The sequence below is a fragment of the Schistocerca gregaria genome, chromosome 3 (genome assembly GCF_023897955.1).
Source record: "Schistocerca gregaria isolate iqSchGreg1 chromosome 3, iqSchGreg1.2, whole genome shotgun sequence".
Classification (NCBI taxonomy): domain Eukaryota; kingdom Metazoa; phylum Arthropoda; class Insecta; order Orthoptera; family Acrididae; genus Schistocerca; species Schistocerca gregaria.
In genome coordinates, this window is record NC_064922.1 from 937,379,875 (window position 1) to 937,405,185 (window position 25,311).

The 25,311-nt window shown below is 43.8% G+C and overlaps 1 protein-coding gene across 5 annotated transcripts in view; it reads right to left on the bottom strand.

Moving 5' to 3' along the window:
• The window catches only part of LOC126355837 (proton channel OtopLc-like), a 642,361-nt gene that overhangs the window by 506,424 nt on the left and 110,626 nt on the right, over positions 1-25,311 (bottom strand). For 2 of the 5 annotated variants that reach the window (XM_050006296.1, XM_050006294.1), the window contains exon 1: positions 22,809-23,147. The exons of 1 other annotated variant lie outside the window; for it this stretch is intronic. In XM_050006296.1, the coding sequence (XP_049862253.1) occupies positions 22,809-23,096 (288 nt within the window). In that variant the 5' untranslated portion in view covers positions 23,097-23,147. Of the gene's footprint in view, positions 1-22,808; positions 23,148-25,311 lie in introns of those variants that run through there. 2 more of the 5 variants (XM_050006291.1, XM_050006290.1) reach the window with 1 other exon arrangement.

A 25,311-nucleotide genomic window follows, 5' to 3' on the forward strand; every position in this document is an offset into this window, starting at 1 on the left:
CTCGGGGTAAGGCAAACTACTACTGTTATTAAGTTGGGCAGCAGGAGAATATTCTAGCGGGAATTGCAGGCAGGCGCCAGCCAGGAATACTGCAACCATGTTTATGTTGCGCTGTTGAGGGGGGGGGGGGGGGAGATAGTAGTATTCCATAATGAAGACAACTATTTCTGCAAGGGTTATTCCGACACTAATGCCTTCCAATTTTTTGTTCTCAAAGAGTTCTAGCCAGAGTACAATGGCGCAGTACTAAGTTTTGAATCTTACCGCTAAGGCACTGTTTATTTTGTTTCCCTGTGAAAGATAGCAGCAACAAGGAAGCGTTCCAAAATGGGGTCTGGCGTCCACGTGCGTATAAAACAGATGTATCACTGAATTGTTCACTGATGAAAAAACTGCGCCAATTTAAATCCATCATCGCTTGTTCAAGGTGCATAGCGACGATACCGTAGCAACGCAAACGTGAGGCGTTGGTACTGCATTTCAATAGTGGTGGTACAGGTGTGCACTACAGCTCAACTCTGTCAACCTCTCGGTGCTATCCCTTATAATGAATAGCGTCTTGATAAACTACTCCTTGATGATAGGCTGATTATCAAGGAATGTCGGCTGTAATCGCCTAGACAAGATGTTACCCAACCTCAGTTATTTGCAATGTGTTCGAGAAGGATCATCTGGATGCTTATATGACACCAAGAAACCCATGAAACGGAAATTTGTTGGGCCCTGTTGAACCAATATCGGGCTGAAGGAGAGAGTTTATTCTATCACCATCATCACGGGAAATGAGACGCTTTCTAAGCACTATGAGCTGGAATCGAAGAGACAAGAAGCAACGTCGAACAGTTGTGCAGAACTATAGACCTATATCTCTAACGTCGATCAGTTGTAGAATTTTGGAACACGTATTATGTTCGAGTATAATGACTTTTCTGGAGACTAGAAATCTACTCTGTAGGAATCAGCATTGGTTTCGAAAAAGACGGTCGTGTGAAACCCAGCTCGCGCTATTCGTCCACGAGACTCAGAGGGCCATACACACGGGTTCCCAGGTAGATGCCGTGTTTCTTGACTTCTGCAAGGCGTTCGATACGGTTCCCCACAGTCGTTTAACAAACAAAGTAACAGCATATGGACTATCAGACCAATTGTGTGACTGGATTGAAGAGTTCCTAGATAACAGAACGCAGCATGTCATTCACAAACGAGAGAAATCTTCCGAAGTGAGAGATTTCAGGTGTGCCGCAGGGGAGTGTCGTAGGACCGTTGCTATTCGCAATATATATAAATGACCCGGTGGATGACATCGGAAGTTCACTGAGGCTTTTTGCGGATGATGCTGTGGTATATTGAGAGATTGTACTGAAATGCAGGATGATCCGCAACGAACTGACGCACGGTGCAGGAAATGGCAATTGAATCTCAATGTAGACAAGTGTAATGTGCTGCGAATACATAGAGAGATTTCTTATTTAGTTACAATGTAGCAGGTCAGCAACTGGAAGCAGTTAATTTCATAAATTATCTGGGAGTACGCATTAGGAGTGATTTAGAATGGAATTATCGTATAAAGTTGATCGTCCGTAAAGCAGATGCCAGACAGATTCATTAGAAGAATCCTAAGGAAACGCAATCCGAAAACAAAGGAAGTAGGTTACAGTACGCTTGTTCGCCCACTGCTTGAATACTGCTCAGCAGTGTGGGATCCGTACCAGATAGGGTTGACAGAAGAGATAAAGAACATCCAAAGGAGAGCAGCGCGATTCGTTACAGGATCATTTAGTAATCGCGAAAGCGTTACGGAGATGATAGATAAACTCCAGTGGAAGACTCTGCAGGAGAGACGCTCAGTAGCTCGGTACGGGCTTTTGTTAAAGTCTGGAGAACACATCTTCACCGAGCAGTCAAGCAGTATATTGCTCCCTCCTACGTATATCTCGCGAAGAGACCATGAGTATAAAATCAGAGAGATTAGAGCCCACACAGAGGCATACCGAGAATCCTTATTTCCACGAATAATACGAGACTGGAATAGAAGGGAGAATCGATAGAGGTACTCAAGGTACCCTCCGCCACACACCGTCAGGTTGGTTGCGGAGAATGGATGTAGATGTAGATGTAGACAGTCTGTGGCGTGGTGACATGCGAATTCTCCAAGAAAGAAGAAGGCACAGTCATTTGCAGGCAATGTGAGGTGCACCATTTTCTAGCATAGACAGAGTGTGGTTCTCTGAAATGTCTTAAAGCCTAAAGCAGCTGCCAGGTGATAACAGCACAAGACGACACTGGCCACGCTGAATTCCTTAAATTCCAGAGCCAGAGCAGAGGAGAAGACAAACTTCCGCTTGCGACATGATAACACCAAACCTCACAACAATTCTGTGACCAGAGGTCCCTACCGTTAAATCTGGCTGGACGATACCACCGCATCAACAACAGAGTCCTGATTTATCATCAGATACCACTTCTTTGGGCCCATGAAGGATGGACTGTGTGACCTACAACTTCTTTGATTCGGATGCTGTCGTCAGAGCTGCAAGGCCACGGCTCATCTCAGCTGATTCGGGTTTTTACGAGCACAGCAAGTACAACCTTATTCATTGTCGACAAAAGTGCAAAACGAATGGTGCTGCGCTAAGTGAAAAATGACGGTATTTGACTGAAATGTTGCTCTAGGTAACAGCATTATAACGCTTCTCTGCTTAAGTTTCCATGAAAATAATTATGGAGGCATTAATTTCGGAATGATCATCACAAAAGTGTGTGAAAATTCTTTATCCCAGATTCCAGTAGACGAAAAGTGTCCCATCTTTCACCACCCCTAACGGGCTGCTATAAACATAGCGAGTTGCTAATAAAGTAAATCAGTGCGCCGCTACTGCTTTTGAGGACGACGGCAAGGCTCCGAAACAACCCACTTGTGAGGTGATTAGCGGGGAGCTGAGAACAGAACAGACAGCCACTTGGCGCGAGCTAATGGCCACATCACACCTCCAGCCCGGCTGTCGCGCCAGCGCTTGCTTTCTCCGCTACCTGCTTTCGCTCAGCTCCGCTGCAACAGATGGAAAAGTCTCAAGTCTGGTCAAGGTGAACTACCGCAGGTACAGCTAACTTAAGCGATGCAAATCAGAGCCAAAGCTCAGTAGGGAAACTGTGTGGTACAGTTAACTTCAGTGATATTTTAAAACGGGGGCGACTGACAATTCATACAGTACAGATATTTATTACAGGTGTTAAAAATTATTAAATATAAAACTGAATAAAAAGCCAGCTATAGACCCACACAACCGGTTTCGCCACTTTTACCCTGCGATTTCTGGTGTACGAAGTGCGACGAAGTAATGAGACTGATGTGGGGAAAAAAAATGTTGCTTACCGTTTTAGTCAAGTTTAGTGTTGTCTCCTTCAGAGTAGTTTCCTTCTGATTGCACACACTTTTTCCAACGCTTCTACCATTGATGGTAACATTTCTGGAACTCATCTTCTCTTGGGCATGGATGTGTGTGATGTCCTTAGGTTAGTTAGGTTTAAGTAGTTCTAAGTTCTAGGGTACTGATGACCTCACATGTTAAGTCCCGTAGTACTCAGAGCCATTTTCATCTTCTGTAATATTTTCCAAGACCCTCGTTACAGCTTATTGGACATCTTGTGTTGTTTGAAAATGGTGTCCCTTGATCGCCGTTTTGACTTTTGGAAACAGAAAAAAGTCGCACGGAGCGATATCTGGTGATTAAGGTGGCTGTGGCAGTACTGAAAATTCTTTTGAGCTTAAAAATTGCTGTACTGACAGAGCAGTATGGGATGGCGCATTATCTACATCCATACTCTGCAATCCACCATATGGTGCGTCGCGGAGGGTACCTCGTACCATAACTAGCATCTTCTCTCCCTGTTCCACTCCCAAACAGAACGAGGGGGAAATGACACTCTATATGAATCTGTACGAGCCCTAAGCTCTCTTATCTCATCTTTGTGGTCTTTCTGCGAAATGTAAGTTGGCGGCAGTAAAATTGTACTGCAGTCAGCCTCAAATGCTGGTTCTCTAAATTCACGAAAAGAACGCCTCCTTTCCTCCAGAGACTCCCACCCGGGTTCCTGAAGCATTTCCGTAACACTCGCGTGATGATGAAACCTACCAGTAACAAACCTAGCAGCCCCCCTCTGAATTGCTTCCATGTCTTCCATCAGTCCGACCTGATAGGGATCCCAAACGCTCGAGCATTACTCAAGAATAGGTCGCATTAATGGTTTATAAGCGGTCTCCTTCACAGATGAACCACATCTTTCCAAAATTCTACCAATGAACCGAAGGCGACTATCTGCCTTCCCCCCAACTGCCATTACATGCTTGTCCCACTTCATACAGCTCTGCAATGTTACGCCCAAATATCTAATCGACGTGACTGTGTCAAGCGCTACACTACTATTGGAGTATTCAAACATTACGGGCTCTTTTTCCTATTCATCTGCATTAATTTACATTTATCTATATTTAGAGTTAGCTGTCATTCTTTACACCAATCACAAATCCTGTCAAAGTCATCTTGTGTCCTGCTACAGTCACTCAACGACGACACCTTCCCGTACACCACAGCATCTTCAGCAAACAGCCGCACATTGCTATCCACCCTATCCAAAAGATCATCTATGTAGATAGATAACACCAGCGGACCTACCACACTTCCCTGGGGCACTCCAGATGATACCCTTACCTCCGATGAACACTCACTGTTACTAAAATTTCTTTGTAGTAATATTGGCTAACTGTTTGTCCAGGAGGCACCCACGCTTTATGAACAATTCCTCTGGACTTAAAGAAGCACACAAGCATGCAATTCACTTTTGACTTTGACATGCGATCTTTCTTTGGTCTGGTTGATCCCTTTGAGCACCACTGCGAACTTTGGCGTTTTGTTTCTGGATCGTACTGAAAAAACCAACTGTCATCACCAGTGATAACACGGCTCAACAATTCTGGATTGATTTCCGTTTGCTCTGATAGATCGGCTGCCACATTTTTCCATGTTTCTCGCTGTTGTGGTGTGAGATTTTTGGGGTCAATTTTTTACAAATCTTTCTCATACCAAGATCTTCAGTTATTGTTAGGCAAACTGTTCCTCGATTAATGTTCAGTTCTTCTGAAATGATTTTCACGGATAATCTTTAATCAGATCGTACGAGTTCACGCACCCTGGCCAAAGTGACATCCGTCCTTGAGGTTGATGGTCGTCCACTGCGGTCTTTATCTCCAAATTCGTTCTGTCTTCATTAAACATTTTATGCAAAAGAAAAACTTGAGCTCTTAACATAACCACCTCTCCAAAAGTCTTCTGAAGCTTACCGCAAGTTATAGTCTTTTTCACCCATTTTAACGCAAAAAGAAATGGCATACCTTTGCGCAATGTTATGATGTTCTATTTCCGTGACGAGAAACACGAACACGTGTTAATTTATTGCAGCACAAGTCACGATGAGTAGTTGCATGAATGTGTTGCTTGCACTATAAGCAGCTAATAAACCAAGGTCAAAGATATTGTGCCTACGCAATATTGCAGGGTTGCCACATCTCGCAAAGAAATTAAGTCTCATTACTTTATTGTCTCACCTCGTGTATAAATACTGTATCACATTGAATGGGGAGTAGTTACAGAATGCCGTAGAGTAACTATTAGGGTAGCTAGCCAAACTTCTCAGCCATCCTCAATTGATAAAAATACGATCATTCAAATGAATAAAAAAATCTTTATCTATGAACAAAGTCGTGTCTGTGTTAAAAAGTTAAACTGTCATCACTTTACTAACGAAAATATGTGCTTTTTGGCTAATGTCAAGCAACAGACAATGCCCCTCATGCGCTGTTATGCAGGGAAGCCCTGGGCCCAAAAGCCGACAGGATCATCTGTGTGTGACCAACATAGCAGTAGACCATATATGCTACGAGCGTCCAGTGTATTGTCTCAGCCGCCAGGGTACTGAGACGGTAATGAACATAAAGCGGGCAACTCCCCAAGATAAAGACTGTCATGTTGGTAACAAACAAACATGGTCTTGTCGGCTTTTGGGTCCAGGATTTCCTGGACAATAGCGCTTGAGGGACATTGTCCGTTGCTTGACAAAGGCCGACAGAAAACGTACTTTCATCAGTAAAATGATGACAGTTCATGGTCTTAACACAGACATGACACTCATCGTAGGTGAGGTTTTTTGTATCAATTGGTGGCGGGTTTTTTATGAATTGAGGAGGGCTTAGAACTTTGTCTAGCCACACGAAGAGCTATTCTGCGGCATCCTGTAACTGGTCCCCCACTCAATACGACTTAGCGTTTACAGTATACACACCAGGAGATGCCAAACCGGTTGTGTGCGTCTATTATTTATTTGAATAAATACAGCTACATCGGACTATTGGACTTTTGGATTAGTTTCATACTTAATTTTTTAACACTTGTATTAAAAAACTGTTTACTGTACGAATTGTCAATCATGTATAAGCTTAACGAAACTGGTAGTGTCAAAAGAGTAAACTATTATTAAGTAGTGGGTAGTGAGAAATTGTTATTCGATCTGTCTGTAGTACTAAATGGCTGAGATGATCACCAATAAGAGTTGCATGTTGCCTATGTAATACTTTCCAGGGAGAACAAATATTTGATTTTCAGTATTTTATATGATATCGACAGACTTTAAAAATTTAAAATACTCTCATAATCTACCTCTGGATGTAGTGTTGTAAGTAGGCTGTTTAGGTTTATATGTTAGTAACGTCACGTAGCGCTCTGTATGAAAAATCACTGACTGTGCTGTGTGAAGTCTGTGGCTGGTTTGCATTGTTGGAATATTCGCAGTTGTAGTGTTGGGCAGATGGATGTGAACAGCGCGTAGCGTTGTGCAGTTGGAGGTGAGCCGCCTGTAGTGGTGGTGGATATGGGAAGGGAGGTGGCAGAGTTTTGAGGGCGGATGATCTGGAATCTGGACGTATGTCCATCAGAAAGAGTAAATTTGTAATACTGTATATCATGAACTGAGAGACTTTTTAATATTATTAAAGTAAATACATTTATTGTTCACTACCAAAATCTTTCATTTGCTAACTGTGCCTATCAGTAGTTAGTGCCTTCAGTAGTTTGAATCTTTCATTTAGCTGGCAGTATTGGCGCTCGCTGTATTGCAGTAGTTCAAGTAACGAAGATTTTTGTGAGGTAAGTGATTCATGAAAGGTATAGGTTATTGTAAGTCACGGCCATTCTTTTGTAGGCACTATTGAAAGTCAGACTGCGTTGTGCTAAAAATATTGTGTGTCAGTTTAATGATGATCAGAGTAAGTGAAGAGACAACTATCTGAGTACGTTCAGCTCTGCCCAACTGTTTGAAAAGCAAATAACGTAAGGGGGTTAACCACTACAGTAATTGATAAATTTTGCTAAGGGGATGTTCTGGCGTAATAGGAGGAAACGTCAGCGAAAAGTATGATCGAGGCGTGGAAGCGTGCTCAGCTAGCCTAGTGGTTAAGGCGGTTGCTTGCAACTTGCAAAACTTCCACGTAAGAGTCCCGCTCATCACCGAGTGTCTCATTACTTGTGGGAAGAAAGTAAGACCGGAAAACATAGGAAAAATCAAAAACTTCAAGAACATCCTACTGATACGACTGGATGCCGCGTTCAAGAACATCTTTCCGTTGATTGATATACTTTCCCACAAACAAGGAAGTGTGATGTGCAAAGTAAAGCGTTTAAAGTTCGCATACAGTCCGGCTTGTAAGATAACGGCTCTAAAAAAGTTAAATACGTTGACTTCTTTTCTTATTTGTATATGAAACTTAAGTTTGTGAGATGTGTGTGTTAATTGTGTGTTCTGATGTATATGACGCGGCAAAGAAATTTGACATTATCTTTGATAATATTTTGAAATCAACAAGAAGGGAGCACGGATATTTGAACACTGAAAAGAACCTACGCCTGCCGCATGTTAGTACGTGAAACCTCTTACTCATGCCATCAAGTGCACATAGCAGCTACAACAAAAAGCACACCCGGCTTGAGGGACACAAGAGCAATGGTTGTCTGGGAAAGAGAGATAAATCGGCAATAGCAGATCATGCACTGGGATCGTTTCTACGATAATGTTAGGACGTACAGAGAGGCCGTAGACAACCACAAGCTTGATGACAACCTTAACATAATAGGAGGAAGATTGAAATTAGCCAAGTTGCGCATCGAAGCTCTAAATAAGGCAAACTTCAAGTTCCATAACACTCGTTGCCCCTAAAAAAAAAAAAAAAATAAAAATAAAAAATAAAATAAAATAAAATAAAAATAAAAATAAAAAAATGTTCAAATGGCTCTGAGCACTATGGGACTTAACATCTGAGGTCATCAGTCCTCTAGAAGTTAGAACTACTTAAACCTAACTAACCTAAGGACATCCATGTCCGAGGCAGGATTCTAATCTGCGACCGTAGCGGTCGCGCGGTTCCAGACTGAAGCGCCTAGGACCGCTCGGCCACTCTGGCCGGCTCGTTGCCCTGACACCGAGATCTTATGCAATTGTCTGATGACGTCACGGCGCTACCGTAACGCGGATATTTATAAACAATTCAGCTTGATGAAGCTTCAAACTGCAACCTCAGTCTTTATAACCTCTGATTATGTGCCCAACACTCGAAGACGAAATGTTAGGTAAATATGCTTGGACCATGGCCCAATGCCGATGAAACACAAATCGCCAAAGACGCAGTATATTATTTAAATGCTTACAACAGATGGTTTCTATATCAAAACTGAGAATTACTCATTAAAGGGCTTGCTGACATAACCTAACGAATATACAGAGAATAGTTTCTAAGGAGCCGTCATTCTGACTAATTTATCACTATGGAATGAAACTCCGTTATTCAAAAGAGAGAGAGAGAGCTGGCTAGTGTTCTTGGCGAAGAGTTGTTCGCACAGTAGGGTTTGAGGAGAAGCTTACAGTTGAAAATATTCTAGTAAATTAACACAGTGCAATTGAAAAAATTTCAGGTTTCAACAAAAAATATTTAAGCAATCTGCCACCACTCCAGATTAAAATAGTACTTTCTCAACAGTCATAGATATAATTGAATTTTGTACGATAAACACAGAAGATACAAAAATGATGACATGTTCCTTGTTTACATAGGAGAGTTTTACATTTTATGTCACACAGTAACAATTAGATTAATTAAAAAGGAAACACAGTACTTTTACGCCGAGATACATTTAACAACTGGTGAAAATTAATTGAGAATTTACGATCTGAATCTATTACTTGTAACTAAAACTTAATTTAAGAAAAGACGGAAAAAGGAAGAGAGTTTGATCTTTTAATATTAAAGTTGGCATTCTCTGTTTATTTCCAGTATTTCCAGCAGCTCATCTCTCTAGTTGTCTTTACAGGATGCAGTACTTCATGTTCTACGTCATATGTTGGCTTTGTGTTATTAGATGGTCGGCGAACGTTGTACCTCTCTTTGTTAATCTGTAATTTCTCTCGTATTCAGATACCGTAACTGCCATAGTTGTGCCGGGCAGTCGGGTGTATACTTTCCCGCAGTGATTCCCATGCGATTTTATGTGGTCCACTCAATGGCTAGAGTTGCAGCTTGTCTTTAGCACTGAATGAAAATTTTGAGGCCGCCCGCTGTGGCCGAGCGGTTCTTGACGCTTCAGTCTGGAGCCGCGCTGCTGCTACGGTCGCAGGTTCGATTCCCGCCTCAGGCATGGATATGTGTGATATCCTTAGTTTAGTTAGGTTTACGTAGTTCTAAGTCTGTGGAACTGATGACCTCAGATGTCAAGTCCCATAGTGCTCAGAGCCATTTTTGAAAAATTTTGATATGCTGTTGGTTGCAGGACTCAACTGCAGAGGTTATCTGAAATTTTGCCAGTATATATTCATGTTTGTGACCTTAAAAATTAAGTAAGACGCAGCGATATTTCTAAGCCAAGAGAGTGTATACGAACCAACATGAATGGCATGAAACCGAGAACAATTATGGAAAAGAAAGACAAAAATACCGACGGTACGAACACAAAACAATTGTACGATATAATTAAGTAGCAAGAAACATATCCCTCTTTCTTCTGTAATTTTAGAAACGCGTTACAATGTTACTGTAAATAGGAGAAGCTATAATAAAAAAACATGGCGCAAAATTTCAGTTGTTACGGCGTGTTCGTTAGACTGCACGTTCAACGTATCTGAGCAATTAGCACTGATTATTTTATGTTACTGCATCTACATTGACAACGTCTCTATCGACCCAGCCATTTCATTTTATTCATTTCACATTTATTTATACTGACAGTCAAGTGCATTTTCTACGCATCAAGCATTTATCTCCTCTAGAGCTTCCTAGATTTTACTACAATTTTATAGCAGTAGTGGTTTCCTTTATAGAATACCACAATTGGCAAGGAGCTAAATGCAGTTTGCAAAGTTTTTCACCACATCATTTACATGTATCGTGAACAATACGATATGTTTCTTCCTTTCTCTGACTACACTGGAGTTCTGTGTATAATAAACAGCTTTAGTAACACACACACACACACACACACACACACACACACACACACACACACACACACAGAGAGAGAGAGAGAGAGAGAGAGAGAGAGAGAGAGAGAGAGAGAGAGACTCCGTATCTAGCATCATGATAAACATAAAGCGCAAGACAGACAATTTTACTGCGTTCACTAAGTCTTCGTTGCGTAACAGCAAAGCGTCATGTAATTAAGAAACGAGACCTGAACTTCCCACGCAGACTAACAGGGTCTAAAGTCGCAACTGACTGCTACTTGCGTGAATAAGGGACCGTAAATACATGAACAGGCCAGTTTTAAATTTGGAGCCGACTCGTGACCCCGACCTGTGCTTTAAGACATGACGCGATGCCGCCCAATTCAGCTTCATGGGTGGGCGCGTGAGTTTCTTTTGCAGGAGAGGGTGATTTACAAAAGGTCATTAGTTTCAGATTGGTAAGGCTGATACATCAGTGCACCAGGCGAGCAAAAGCCAACAGCGAGGGAGATCGATAATTTTCAAAGCATCCGCCATTTTTAAAGCATTCGCAGTATCGCGCAGTTTTCCAACTGACTCTTTTCGCGCCGTGACGCAAGGGTGTGTGTTACGTCTCCAGAAATACCGATGATACAAAACTTATTTAGAGCACTGATCCAACGAGTTGGTAAGCGCCTCATCGCAAGCAGTGCACATACGAACTGTAACAAGAAAACGCGAAGGCGGTGGTCGCCAGCTGCTATCTCGCAATATGTGGCAACAGCAGGAGCGCCACCATCAAAACATTTCGACGTGATAAGATTTGATAGGGAACTCGGGATAAAGTATTGGCCAAACTTTTAATTTCAAAGTTACGCAGACAGTAGAAAAGCATGAACTGAGCGATTCTGAGACAAGGACCGAACAGTCCGAAGCGTGTATCTGAAACGGCATCAGTCCGCGGGATGAGCGTGCGTGCGTGTGCGTGCGTGCGTAAACTGCTCGTGTTTTACAAATGGTTCAAATGGCTCTGAGCACTATGCGACTTAACATCTGTGGTCATCAGTCCCCTAGAACTTAGAACTACTTAAACCTAACTAACCTAAGGACATCACAAACATCCATGCCCGAGGCAGGATTCGAACCTGCGACCGTAGCAGTCGCCCGGTTCCGGACTGAGCGCCGAGAACCGCGAGACCACCGCGGCCGGCTCGTGTTTTACAACGAACGACTACTGCTTGCAGCATCAATACTTGCGTCCTACGATATTTATTTATTTAGCGTATGGCTCATAACAACAACCGATTTTTAAAAATCCATATGTATAAACAGAACAATAAATAACAGTTTGTATATAAGGACACTACCAATTGTAAATTTACACTCACAGATGAGCAATCACAAACAAACGTCCAGCTTAGATAATAAATAGTCGATTGCATCTTGGTTCGCCATTAGGAAATACTGTGGGTCACCCTCATGTGCCCTTTGTGGGCATTCCTGCACGATGTGTTTGACCGTCTGTCTCTCTGCGCCACAGTCGCAAGCGACCGAAGGAAGTTTACCCCATCTGTGTAAGGAGTCGGCGCATCTCCCACAGTTGGTTATAACGCGATTAAGAGTTGACCAAACTTTGCGATGCAATCAAATCCTACCATAATAAGCAACAAACCGCCATCTGCGACGTGTCCATGGTAGTGCAGGTTAGTTACAGGGACTTGTTGACACGCATTTACTGCGAAGCATCCGAATATACAGAGAAAGGCGTTGTCATGATTGATTGGAACTTGTCGCTGTGGATAGAAACTGGTTCGTTCAGTAACCGAAGCGGTGGCCAAGGTTTTCGGTACAGAGTTGTAATACAGTAGAAATTGAGGAGAAATCAGAAAAAAAGGAAAGAGCGATTGTGAGGAACATATTTACATCTAAATTTGTGGTCCGCAAGATATCTTACTGTGTGTGGTGAAGGGCACCTGGATGGACGGAGTGACCGAGCAGTTATAGGCGCTTCAGTCCGGAACCGCGCTGTTACTACGGTCACAGGTTCGAATCCTGCCTCGGGCATGGATGTGTGTGATGTCCTTAGGTTAGTTAGGTTTAAGTAGTTCTAAGTTCTAGGGGACTGATGACCTCATATGTTAAGTCCCATAGTGCTCAGAGCCATTTGAACCATTTTTTTTTAAGGGGCACCTGTGTGAACAATAACTGCGACTCCAATTTTCTGCATAATTAGAGTTGAATGGCTTTCTTTGCCATAGCAATTCTTAATGTGTTTTCTTTTTCACTCGTCCAGTTATCAGTCAGCATGCTCCACAAATACGACTACTGTGTAATCTATTCCATTTGGCCCTCTGTTTTCACTTTCGTATTTTCTTTGCCACGCACTCACATCACGTTAATTTCCCTTTTTTTATGCAATAATTTACCAATAGCCGTATGTATTGTAGAAATTTATTTTATGAACCTCTTATGTGCTACCAGTTTCGGCATTACATTGATGCCATCTTCAGGCACCACACGTCATAGTCGTAAAAACACTATACACGGGAGGAGCCATGTAACTGAATCCGTGAATGAAGTCGTTATGCAACAGCCCTTGGTAGTCGTCTGGTTTGATTCACGGATCCAGTTATATGGCCCCTTCCGTGTATAGCGTTTTTACGACTATGACGTGTGGGGCCTGAAGATAGCATCAACGTAATGCCGAAACTGGTAGCACATAAGTTAATAAAATAAATTTCTACAATACATACGCCTGTTGGTAAATTGTTGTATCAAGGAATAAATGCCAGCCGTTGTCTCACGGACCATAATGGATAAACTGAGATTAATTTTCTTTGTTCCGCTTTTGATTAGGTACTCTTGTAATCGTCCTTCAAGACGTGTATGAATGCCTCAATGTGTTACTTAGCAGCCGGCCGGAGTGGCCAAGCGGTTCTAGCCGCTATAGTTTGGAACCGCGCGACCGCTACGGTTGCAGGTTCGAATCCCGACTCGGGCATAGATGTGTGTAATGTCCTTAGGCTAGTTAGGTTTTAGTTGTTCTAAGTTCTAGGGGACTGTTGACCACAACAGTTAAGTCCCATAGTGCTCAGCGCCTTTTTTTTGTCTACTTAGCATGCCGTACAGGTGACATGATGAATTTGAGGTTTGAGCCGTTTAACTTTGCTTCCTCTCCCAAATCCTCAAAGTCTGATCAGTTGAACGTTTCGTGGTGGACCTACGTTTACGCAGCTTTTTGTGTTATCAGTGTGGTGTTTATTGCGTTGTAACGAAGGTGGTAGAATGGTAGTCCACCGGCATCTTCGCTGCCGCGTACTAAGTTGCAGCCTGGCGTTGCGCAAGCGTGTTTAACACCGCTTTGTTATTCCGCCTCTTGGTCGATGACGCGGGGACGAGCTGAGCGCCAGCGCGGTGGCTGGCTGCTACCACCGAAGCCCCCTCGCGTTACGTAAGGCGCGAGTTATCGCCGCTGTAAGCCGAGAACTCGCACCGCACTGACTTCGCCCCCGCCAGGGTTATCCAGCGATGCTGCTCCACAACAAACGCTGGCGGTCAGGGCAGCCCGACCAGGATGAGAGATGTGCCTAACCTTCCCCCTCCTCAGTAGTGACAGTTGGGTCAGAGAGAATAGGGGAGGCCGAGGTTGTGGGTAAAGTTAACTGGTGTCTTACTAGCAGTACATTGTCGCTGCACTTCAAAGCGCTGTGTGTGTAGACCCTGACAGAGCTCTCACGAAAGCGTGTCTATTACCGCTGGTTGAACCTGGATTCACCCGAAAAAAATGACGTTTTTGTGCACCCAGGTTCGTCGTTGAGTACACCATCACAGGAGCTCCTGTCTGCCAGAATCAAGGGTAACGGGAGCCATGGTCTCCGAACTGATAGTCCATGCAGCTGCAATTGTCGTCGAACTGTTCGTGCAGATGGTTGTTGTCTTGAAAAATGTCCCCATCTGTTGACTCAGGGATCGAGACGTGGCTGCACGATCCGTTAAAGCTGTGCGGATAAGATGTCTGTCATCTCGACTACAAGTGATACGAGGCCGTTGGGATCTAGCATGGCGTTCCGTATTGCCCTCTTGAACCCACCGTGTCCCTATTCTGCTAACACTCAATCTCGACCAACGCGAGCAGCAATGTCACGATACGATAAAACGCAATATCGATAGACTACAATCTGACCTTTATCAAAGTCGGAAACGTGATGCTACGCATTTCTCCTCCTTGTACGAGGCATCACAACAACGTTTCACCAGGCAACGCCGGTCAACTGCTGTTTGTGTACGAGAAATCGGTTGGAAACTTTCCTCATGTCAGCACGTTGTAGGTGTCACCACCGGCGCCAACCTTGTGTGAATGCTCTGGAAAGCTAATCATTTGCATATCACAGCATCTTCTTCCTGTCCGTCAAATTTTGCATCTGTAGTATGTCATCTTCGTGGTGTAGCAATTTTAATTGCCAGTTGTAAGAGGTCCATAATTAAAGAATTTGTTGCTAGCGCACTCGAGCTGATGTAATTTCGATGTATTGCTCACGCGCTGCCTGCGATATGTAAGCTAGAAGAGAATCTGAGACCAAAGAGCAGTACTGACTGCAGTAAGAACTGCGTAGCAGTAGGAGTATGTTGTTGCTAGCGAGCAGTCTGGTCTGGTGTATCGTGTTGGATGGGCCGGTCGTGTGCAGCGATGGCGGAGCCTGAGCGTTGTAGGATAAGGTAAAAGCAGCCTCGCGCATATGTAGTATTGTTACATCAAGCCCCATGCAAATGTTTTAAAAAAAATCTGTTAATAATAATCTTTCTCATATAAAGTAACTTTTGACATTTATCTCAATTTAAAGAATTCACTAATTTCTCCAATCCTTGGCAATCCCGATTATTGAAAAGAAAAGACAGTTCTTTCCTTTTTATAAGACAAATCTATCGGCCAGCATTGCACTTAGCTGCGCCAGGAAAATTTCTTATAGGAGCAGATATATACGCGTTATCCGGCGATCTAATTAAGGTAAGATTTTTCAGTTTATTCAGAATGATGTATTAGGGCCATGACGCAGCATTGCTGACGTCCAAAATTTACCAGGTTAAATTGACTGTCAATTATTGAAAGGGTATAGGTTTGTCACATTGTATTATATTTTCACTGTTGGGTAGTTACGCTAAATGAGAGTATTATTCATATTATTTTATTTTGTGGGGAGGTTACACAGTAGTGTACTTAGGAATAGTAACTGCGAATAGAATTTATTCCACTCCATTGGGATGTGGTGGTACAGCAACCTTCTGTTGTCATTAATAATAAACGATAGTCCCAAATTGCACAAAGCTCTTTATCGGTTAAAAAACGACGTTTTTAACCCGGGTAGGGCGCCATCTGGTTAACTCATGCGATATGGGTCATCAATCATAGCAGCGGAGACTAACGCCAAGCTCCAAGACTGTAAACATGGTCTCGGAGCAAATCGCTGTTGCCCCATCAGCGCTCACATAGTGGATAGGCCGCCAGCAAATTGCTCCGCGACCATACAGTATGTGAGCGTGAATCGCTCGTCAGCAATTTGCTCCGGGACCATGTTTACAGATTTCGAGCGTGGCCTTACTCTGCACTGCTATGACTAATGACCCACATTGCACGAGATAACGTGATGGTGTCCTGCCCGGGTGAATCGCATCGTCTCTGAGCCAATAAAGAGCTTTCTGCAACCTCGGACTGCCTTTTAATAACAATTACAGAGAACTGATACTGAAACGACTAGATAGGTAATGTTGCGGAGAAAGCAAACCACCGTCTGCGATTTATTAGAAAAAACTTTTATAGAAAGTGCAACAGATCTTCTAAAAGAGACTGCCAACGCCTTGCTTGTACGCCCATTTCTGGAGTATTGCTGTGCAGGGTGGGATCCGCATCAGATGACTCTGACGGAGGAGAAGGAAAAAATTTCAGAGAAGGGCAGCTCGTTTTGTATTATCGCGAAATAGGAGCGAGAGAGCTACGGACATGAAGTATGAGTTTCGGGTGACAATCTCTAAAACAAAAGCATTTTTCATTGCAACAGTATCTCTTCTGAAATTTCGGTAGCGAACTTTTTCCTCTAGCTGCAAAAATATACTGTTGGCGCACACCTACATAGGCAGAATCGATGATTACGATAAAATAAGATGTATCAGAGTTCGCACAGAAAGATTGAAGTGCTCTTTTTCCCACGCGTCGTGCAAGAGTGAAATGGTAGATAAATAGCTTAAAGGTTGTTCGATGAACCCTCTGCCAGGCACTTACCTGCCAATTGCAGAATAAGTATTAGATATAAATGTATTAGGGTGGTGCATGACGTGGCTACGAAGTCTTTCGCGACGTATTTTTTGAATAATAATCTCTCTGTGTACATGCCGCGTCAATTCAGAATAAAACTCCAAGCTACCGACCACTACTTCCAGGGCTAAAACAGACTGTCGTGAACTAGCGAGGGTCCCACTTTTATATGCAAAGGACAGCTTCCCATTGGCTGGAATGCGTCACAGCAACAGCGATATGGCGCGTAGTGAAGTGGTGCCCTCTGCTTCCATAGCTGTAGTTTCTATCCCGCGTTGCTTGCAGCGCCATCCCTTGAATCAGGAGGTGAAGTGCAGGAAGTTTTCCTCTGCGACTTTTCTTTATCCAGTGCTCTCTTCCAGGCGTTGCTAAGTGCATAGCCGTTGTCTCTGTTAAAGTTACTATCGCTAAGTCTAATTTCGACTGCTTCCCGCATCACAGAGTCCCAGTAATTCGATGCAGTGCACTGTAAGTACGTGAAACATAAACTTTCGGATTCGTAAATGTTTCGTCACCGATTACTAAATTTCCGTCCTTTCCGCCAGCAACATCAGCACTGCATCTAGCTACACTTGGTCAACAAGATAATGTTTCTTTAACACCTTCATCTGAAGATGAGCCTGCAGCGGCTCGAAAACATGTTCGTGGTTGTGTAATCGTAAAAAAAAGTGACTGGTTGCATATTTACTACCAGATAAACTTGCCCGTATAATGAAGTTAGGAATGTGGGTCTCACGGGAGGCGTGCCACAGATGAGTCCCGCACTATCCTGTGTGTTCTAGATAGCTCAGACAGATAGAGCTTCTGCCATGTAAACAAGAGATCCCGGGTTCGAGTCACGGTCGGAGAACACATTTTCAGCTGTTCCCGTTGACGTACATCAACGACTGTATGCAGCTAATAGTATTCATTTCATTGCATTGATTTAATTGTAATTTCGTACAAGAACCATTGTTCTACTTGGTTTCCTTGTTTTGAGCATCAGAATATGGGATAATGTTGTCCCGAAACATGTTGTGGTAATAATCACACGATTCTACATCTACATTAACACTCCGCAAGCCACCCAAAGGTGTGTGCCGGAGGGCACTTTACGTGCCACTGTCATTACCTCCCTTTCCTGTTCCAGTCGCGTTTGGTTCGCGGGAAGAACGACTGCCAGAAAACCTCCGTGCGCGCTCGACTCTCTACTTTTTCATTCGTGATCTCCTCGGGAAGTATAAGTAGGGGGAAGCAATATATTCGATATCTCATCCAGAAACGCACCCTCTCGAAACCTGGACAGCAAGCTACACCGCGATGCAGAGCGCCTCTCTTGCAGAGTCTGCCACTTGAGTTTGCTAAACATCTCCGTAACGCTATCACGCTTATCAAATAACCCTGTGACGAAAAGCGCATCTCTTCTTTGGATCTTCTCTATCTCCTCTGTCAACCCGACCTGGTACGGATCCCACACTGATGAGCAATACTCAAATATAGGTCGAACGAGTGCTTTGTAAGCCACCAGTTCGTTGGTGGACTACATTTTTTAAGGACTCTCCCAATGAATCTCAATCTGGCACCCGCCTTACCAACAATTAATTTTATATGATCATTCCACTTCAAATCGTTCCGTACGCATGCTCCCAGATATTTTACAGAAGTAACTGCTACCACTGTTTGATCCTTCTTTCTATGTATTCGCAATAGATTACATATGTCTATGTTAAGGGTCAGTTGCCACTCCCTGCACCAAGTGCTTGCATTTCGCTGCACTTTTTTAATACTGGCAACTTCTCTGTATACTACAGCATCATCCGCGAAAAGCCGCATGGAACTTCCGACAATATCTGCTAGGTCATTTATACAGGGTGTTACAAAAAGGTACGGCCACACATTCCTCACACACTTATAAAGAAAAGATGTTATGTGGACATGTGCCCGGAAACGCTTAATTTCCATGTTAGAACTCATATTAGTTTCGTCAGTATGTACTGTACCGCCAGTTGGCCCAATTGAAGGAAGGTAATGTTGACTTCGGTGCATGTGTTGACATGCGACTCATTACTCTACAGTACTAGCATCAAGCACATCAGTACGTAGCATCAACAGGTTAGTGTTCACCACTAACGTGGTTTTGCAGTCAGTGCAATGTTTACAAATGCAGAGTTGGCAGATGCCCATTTGCTGTCAGGAAGACGTTCGAAGCAATTGAGCGGCGTCTTAGGTAGCACGGAACATTCCAGCCTATGACTCGCGACTGGGGAAGACCTAGAACGACGAGGACACCTGCAATGGACGAGGCAATTCTCCGTGCAGTTGACGATAACCCTAATGTCAGCGTCAGAGACGTTGCTGCTGTACAAGGTAACGTTGACCACGTCACTGTATGGAGAGTGCTACGGGAGAACCAGTTGTTTCCGTACCATGTACAGCGAGTGCAGGCACTATCAACAGCTGATTGGCTTCCACGGTTACACTTCTGCGAATGGTTCATCCAACAATGTGTCAATCCTCGTTTCAGTTCAAATGTTCGCTTTACGAATGAGGCTTCATTTCAACGTGATCAAATTGTAAATTTTCACGATCAACATGTGTGGGCTGACGAGAATCCGCACGCAGTTGTGCAGTCACGTCATCAACACAGATTTTCTGTGAACGTTTGGGCAGGCATTGTTGGTGATATCTTGATTGGGCCCCATGTTCCTCCACCTACGCTCAATGGAGCACGTTATCATGATTTCATACGGGATACTCTACCTGTGCCTTTACAAGTACGACACAACATGTGGTTCATACACGATGGTGCTCCTGCACTTCTCAGTCGGAATGTTCGTACGCTTCTCGACAACAGATTCGGTGACCGATGAATTGGTAGAGGCAGACCAATTCCATGGCCTCGACGCTCTCCTGACCTCAGCCCTCTTGACTTTCATTTATGGGGGCATTTGGAAGCTCTTGTCTACGCAACCCCGGTACCAAATGTAAAGACTCTTCGTGCTCGTATTGTGGACGGCTGTGATACAATACGCCATTCTCGAGGGCTGCATCAGCGCATCAGGGATTCCATGCGACGGAGGGTGGATGCATGTATCCTCGCTAATGGGGGACATTTTTAACATTTCCTGAACAGAGTGTTTGAAGTCACGCTGGTACGTTCTGTTGCTGTGTGTTTCCATTCCACGATTAATGTGATTTGAAGAGAAGTAATAAAATGAGAGCTGTAACATGGAAAGTAAGCGTTTCCGGACACATGTCCACATAACATATTTTCTTTCTTTGTGTGTGAGGAACGTTTCCTGAAAGTTTGGCCGTACCTTTTTGTAACACCCTGTATATATTGTGAAAAGCAATGGTCCCATAACACTTCCCTATGGCACGCCAGAGGTTACTTTAACGTCTGTAGACGTCTCTCCATTGAGAACGACATGCTGTGTTCTGTTTGCTAAAAACTCTTCAATCCAGCCACACAGCTCGTCTGATATTCCGGACACACTTACTTTGTTTATCAGACAAAAAATCAAATGGCTCTGAGTACTGTGGGACTTAACATCTGAGATCATCAGTCCCGTAGAACGTAGAACTACTTAACCCTAACTAACCTAAGAACATCAGACACATCCATGCCGAGGGCAGGATTCGAACCTGCGACCGTAGGAGTCGCGCGGTTCCTGACTGAAGCGCCTAGAACCGCTCGGCCACCGCGACCGGCGTTTATCAGACAATTAGGATGAACTGATTGGAGACTCCATGGAGTGTTCTGTGCACCACGACCAAATAGTGGATGGATTTGGAAGGAGAATCAGCATTGGTCGTATTTTTTTGTTTTATTATCCGCAAAATCGATTTTCGGTCACTTAGTGACCATTCCCAGTGCTAGAAGTTAAAAATGTCATGCAACGATCAGAGAGTATAAAACAGAAAATCGCACCTACACTTGCGTATGAACGTAACAGTTGGTATTAACATACCTGTAATATACAATTAAAATTGGTAGGCACTGGTATGAACAAAGTTAGAGCGATCACATAAACTGGGGCCGCTGTTTACATGCACCTGTTCAGCAGACCTCGGTGTGACGGGGCTTGGAACGCCCTCTGTGACGTGTGTCACGTGAAGACTTAATATTACTGGGTTTGCAAGGTATCAAATAGAATAATAGCATTTCAATTGTTACTTAGTGGCATTTCTCGTACTATTACTATTTTTATATATTTGACTCCTCAGTTTTGACGTAATATTTACATAAATCAAGAACGACATACTTCTAACTTTCCACGCCAAATGGTGGGTGCTATGTTTTACATTAAACAACCGTGTATATTTCATGTCATGTATCTATGGGCTCTTACCCAGTGCTTATGCGGCAGCGTAAAACCATTGTTGTTATAATGCTAGCTTGTCCTAAGGTGCAAACAATAGGTACATCATGATGTCGGTTAAATATAATAAAAGAATTGTTTATCCACTCCTACAAACTTTTTTGTAATGAATATTGTATTTCACGGAATTTTAATTATTACGTAATGGCATTTTAGTATTCGTATTTTTTATATATATTTGACTCCTTAGTTTTAGCGTAACATTTACGCAAATCACGAACGTTGTACTTCTAACTTCCCACGCCAGACGGTGGGTATAATGTTTTTTTAATAACCTGTGACAAATTATTATCGATCTGGTGGTGGTTGGTGTTTAACGTCCCGTCGGCAACGAGGTCATCAGAGATGGAGCGCAAGCTCGGGTTAGGGAAGGATTGGGAAGGAAATCGGCCGTGCCCTTTTCAAAGGAACCATCCCGGCATTTGCCTGAAGCGATTTAGGAAAATCACGGGAAACCTAAATCAGGATGGCCGGAGACGGGACTGAACCGTCGTCCTCCCGAATGCGAGTCCAGTGTGCGAACCACCGCGCCACCTCGCTCGGTATATTATCGATCTGTTTTATGTTTTGTAAGTTGGGTGTTTATAAAAACAATACGCCAATGTATTTTAGATGTTTCCTCCCCCCTTCGTCTGCTATGTTTTTTTACGTACATTTTAAATTTCAATTACTTCATGATTCACAAATGCACAAGAGTTATTTTGTGTTAATATCGTGCAAAACCAGTAATATTATGTCTCCACGTGACACATGTCACAGAGGGCGTTCCAAGTCCCGTCAAACCGAGGTCTGCTGAACAGGTGCATGTAAACAGCGGCCTCAGTTTATGTGATCGCTCTAACCTTGTTCAAACCAGTGCCTACCAATTTTAATTGTATATTACAGGTATGTTAATACCACATGTTATGTTCATACGCAAGTGTAGGTGTGATTTTCTGTTTTATACTCTCTGATCGTTGTGTGAAATTTTTAACTTCTAGCACTGAGGATAGTCACTAAGTGACCGAAAATCGATTTTGCCGATAATAAAACAAATATATATATATATATATATATATATATATATATATATATATATATATATATATACTGAAGATAAGGTGGATAGATCACGTAACTAATGAGGAGGTATTGAATAGGATTGGGGAGAAGAGAAGTTTGTGGCACAACTTGACTAGAAGAAGGGATCGGTTGGTAGGACATGTTTTGAGGCATCAAGGGATCACAAATTTAGCATTGGAGGGCAGCGTGGAGGGTAAAAATCGTAGAGGGAGACCGAGAGATGAGTACACTAAGCAGATTCAGAAGGATGTAGGTTGCAGTAGGTACTGGGAGATGAAGCAGCTTGCACAGGATAGAGTAGGATGGAGAGCTGCATCAAACCAGTCTCAGGACTGAAGACAACAACAATATATATATATATATATATATATATACAGCGAATGCTGATTCTCCTTCCAATTAGGATGAATATTCTCAGTATTGTTTGAGTAACAGGTGTACGGTGGCTTCACATGAGGTACGCTTGTAGCGAGTTTAATCACCACGAGAGAAGCTCTTTTTTTTTTTCAGGGGCTGGGCAAGTTGCACCGCCGGAGGCAGGTGTAGGAGGAACAGCACGGTACCTGGGGAGGAGCCGCCGGTGGCTGCTGCTGCTGCTGCTGGTAAACTTTGTTAATTTCGGAGCCGAGGAATTTCATTTCTGGCGGCCAGCGGCGAAGTTGCGGGAAGACGGTGAGCTGTTGCTGTTGTTGGTGTTGGTGCACGTCGGCCTGGAGCGGGTAGTACTCAGGGGCGCTGATGCCGCGGTGCAGCGGCACAGGCAGGTAGCGGCGGCCGCCGGGACCCCGGGGCTGGCCGCGCCAGGCCGACGGCGAGGCGTCGCCGCCGTAAGCCGCGTAGCCCGGCTCCATGCGCCGGCGTCGCGCAGGTACGCAGTGCACTGCGGCGGCGGCCGTGTCTAGAGCACTGGGGCCTAGCCGCGCGCCACCTGCGTAATTAGGCCAGATAGCGAGGCGCCGGGACCGCCGAGTCAACAAGTGCTCCCCGTAAATCATCGGCGCCGCGCTACGTGCTGTGTCGTAGCGCTGAAAATAGTGCACCGAGCAGAGGGGTGTCTAAATCAGTGAGCAATACTTGCGGGCTCCCGTCTACTGATCAAAAGTGTCCGGTCACCAGCATGTAACAGAATGTCAAATCAAACACCTTTCAGCAGTCTAAATTCCCAAATTGTTATTTTATTGGGCTACCACTTACGGCGATATACTACGCCATCTTCAGGCCCCCTCAACGATATATACAGAGTGGTCCATAGATCGTGACCGGGACAAATATCTCACGAAATAACCATCAAACGAAAAAACTACAAGGAATGAAACTCGTCTAGCCTGAAGGGGAAACAAGACGGCGCTACCATAGGTCAAACGGATATCAACTGCGTTTTTTTTGTTTTTAAATAGGGACCCCCCATTTTTAATACATATTCGTGTAGTACGTAAACAAATTTGAATGTTTCAGTTGGACCACATTTTTCGCTTTGTGATAGCTGGCGCTGTAATAGTCACAAACGTATAAGTACGTGGCATCACGTAACATTCAGCCAGTATTTGCTTCGTGATACATTACCCGTCTTAAAATGGACCCTTTACCAATTCCGTAAAAGGTCGAAATCGTGTTGATGTATGGCTATTCTGATCAAATTGCCGAACGGGCGTGTGCTATGTATGCTGCTCCGTATCCATCCAAGTGTCCGGACCGTTCGCCGGATAGTTACATTATTTAAGGAAACAGGAAGGATTCAGCCACATGTGAAACGTCAGCCACGACCTGCAACAAATGATGATGACCAAGTAGGTGTTTTAGCTGCTGTCGCGGCTAATCCGCTCATCAGTAGCAGACAAATTGCGCGAGCATTCCGGAGTGGCAGTGCGCTAGGCGCTACGGTCTGGCACGGAGCCACTGCTACGGTCGCAGGTTCGAATCCTGCCTCGGGCATGGATGTGTGTGATGTCCTTAGGTTAGTGAGGTTTAATTAGTTCTAAGTTCTAGGCGACTGATGACCTCAGAAGTGAGGTCGCATAGTGCTCTGAGCCATTTGAACCATTTTGAACCAAATTGCGCGACAATTGCGAATCTCAAAAACGTCGGTGTGAGAATGCTACGTCAACATAGATTGCACCCGTACCATATTTCTATGCATTAGGAACTGCATGGCGACGACTTTGAACGTCGTGTACAGTTCTGCCACTGGGCACAAGAGAAATTACGGGACGATGACATTTTTTGCACGCGTTCTACTTAGCGACGAAGCGTCATTCACCAACAGCGGTAACGTAAACCGGCATAATATGCACTATTGGCTGCGACAAGTGGAACATCAGCGACCTTGGCGGGTTAATGTATGGTGCAGCATTATGGGAGGAAGGATAATTGGCCCCCATTTTATCGATGGCAATCTAAATGGTACAATGTATGCTGGTTTCCTACGTAATGTTCTACCGATGTTAATACAAGATGTTTCACTGTATCACAGAATGGCGATGTACTTCCAACATGATGGATGTCCGGCACATAGCTCGCGCGCGGTTGAAGCGGTATTGAATAGCATATTTCATCACACGTGGATTAGTCGTCGAAGCACCATACCGTGGCCCGCACGTTCACCGGATCTGACGTCCCCGGATGTCTTTCTGTGGGGAAAGTTGAAGGATATCTGCTATCGTGATCCACCGACAACGCCTGACAACAAGCGTCAGCGCATTGTCAATGCATTTGCGATCAGTACGGAAGGCGAACTACTCGCTGTTGAATGTCGTTACACGTATTGCCAAATGCATTGAGGTTGAAGGACATCATTTTGAGCATTTATTGCATTAATATGGTAACAGAATGCGTTCTCAGAAATGACAAGTTCACAAAGGTACATGTATCACATTGGAACAACGAAATAAAATGTTCAAACGTACCTAGGTTCTGTATTGTAATTTTAAAAAAACCTACCTGATAGTGGTCCAAATAAACATTCATATTTCTTTACGTACTACACAAATATGTAATAAAAATGGGGGTTTCTATTTTAAAAAAACGCAGTTGATATCCGTTTGACCTATGGTAGCGCCATCTAGCGGG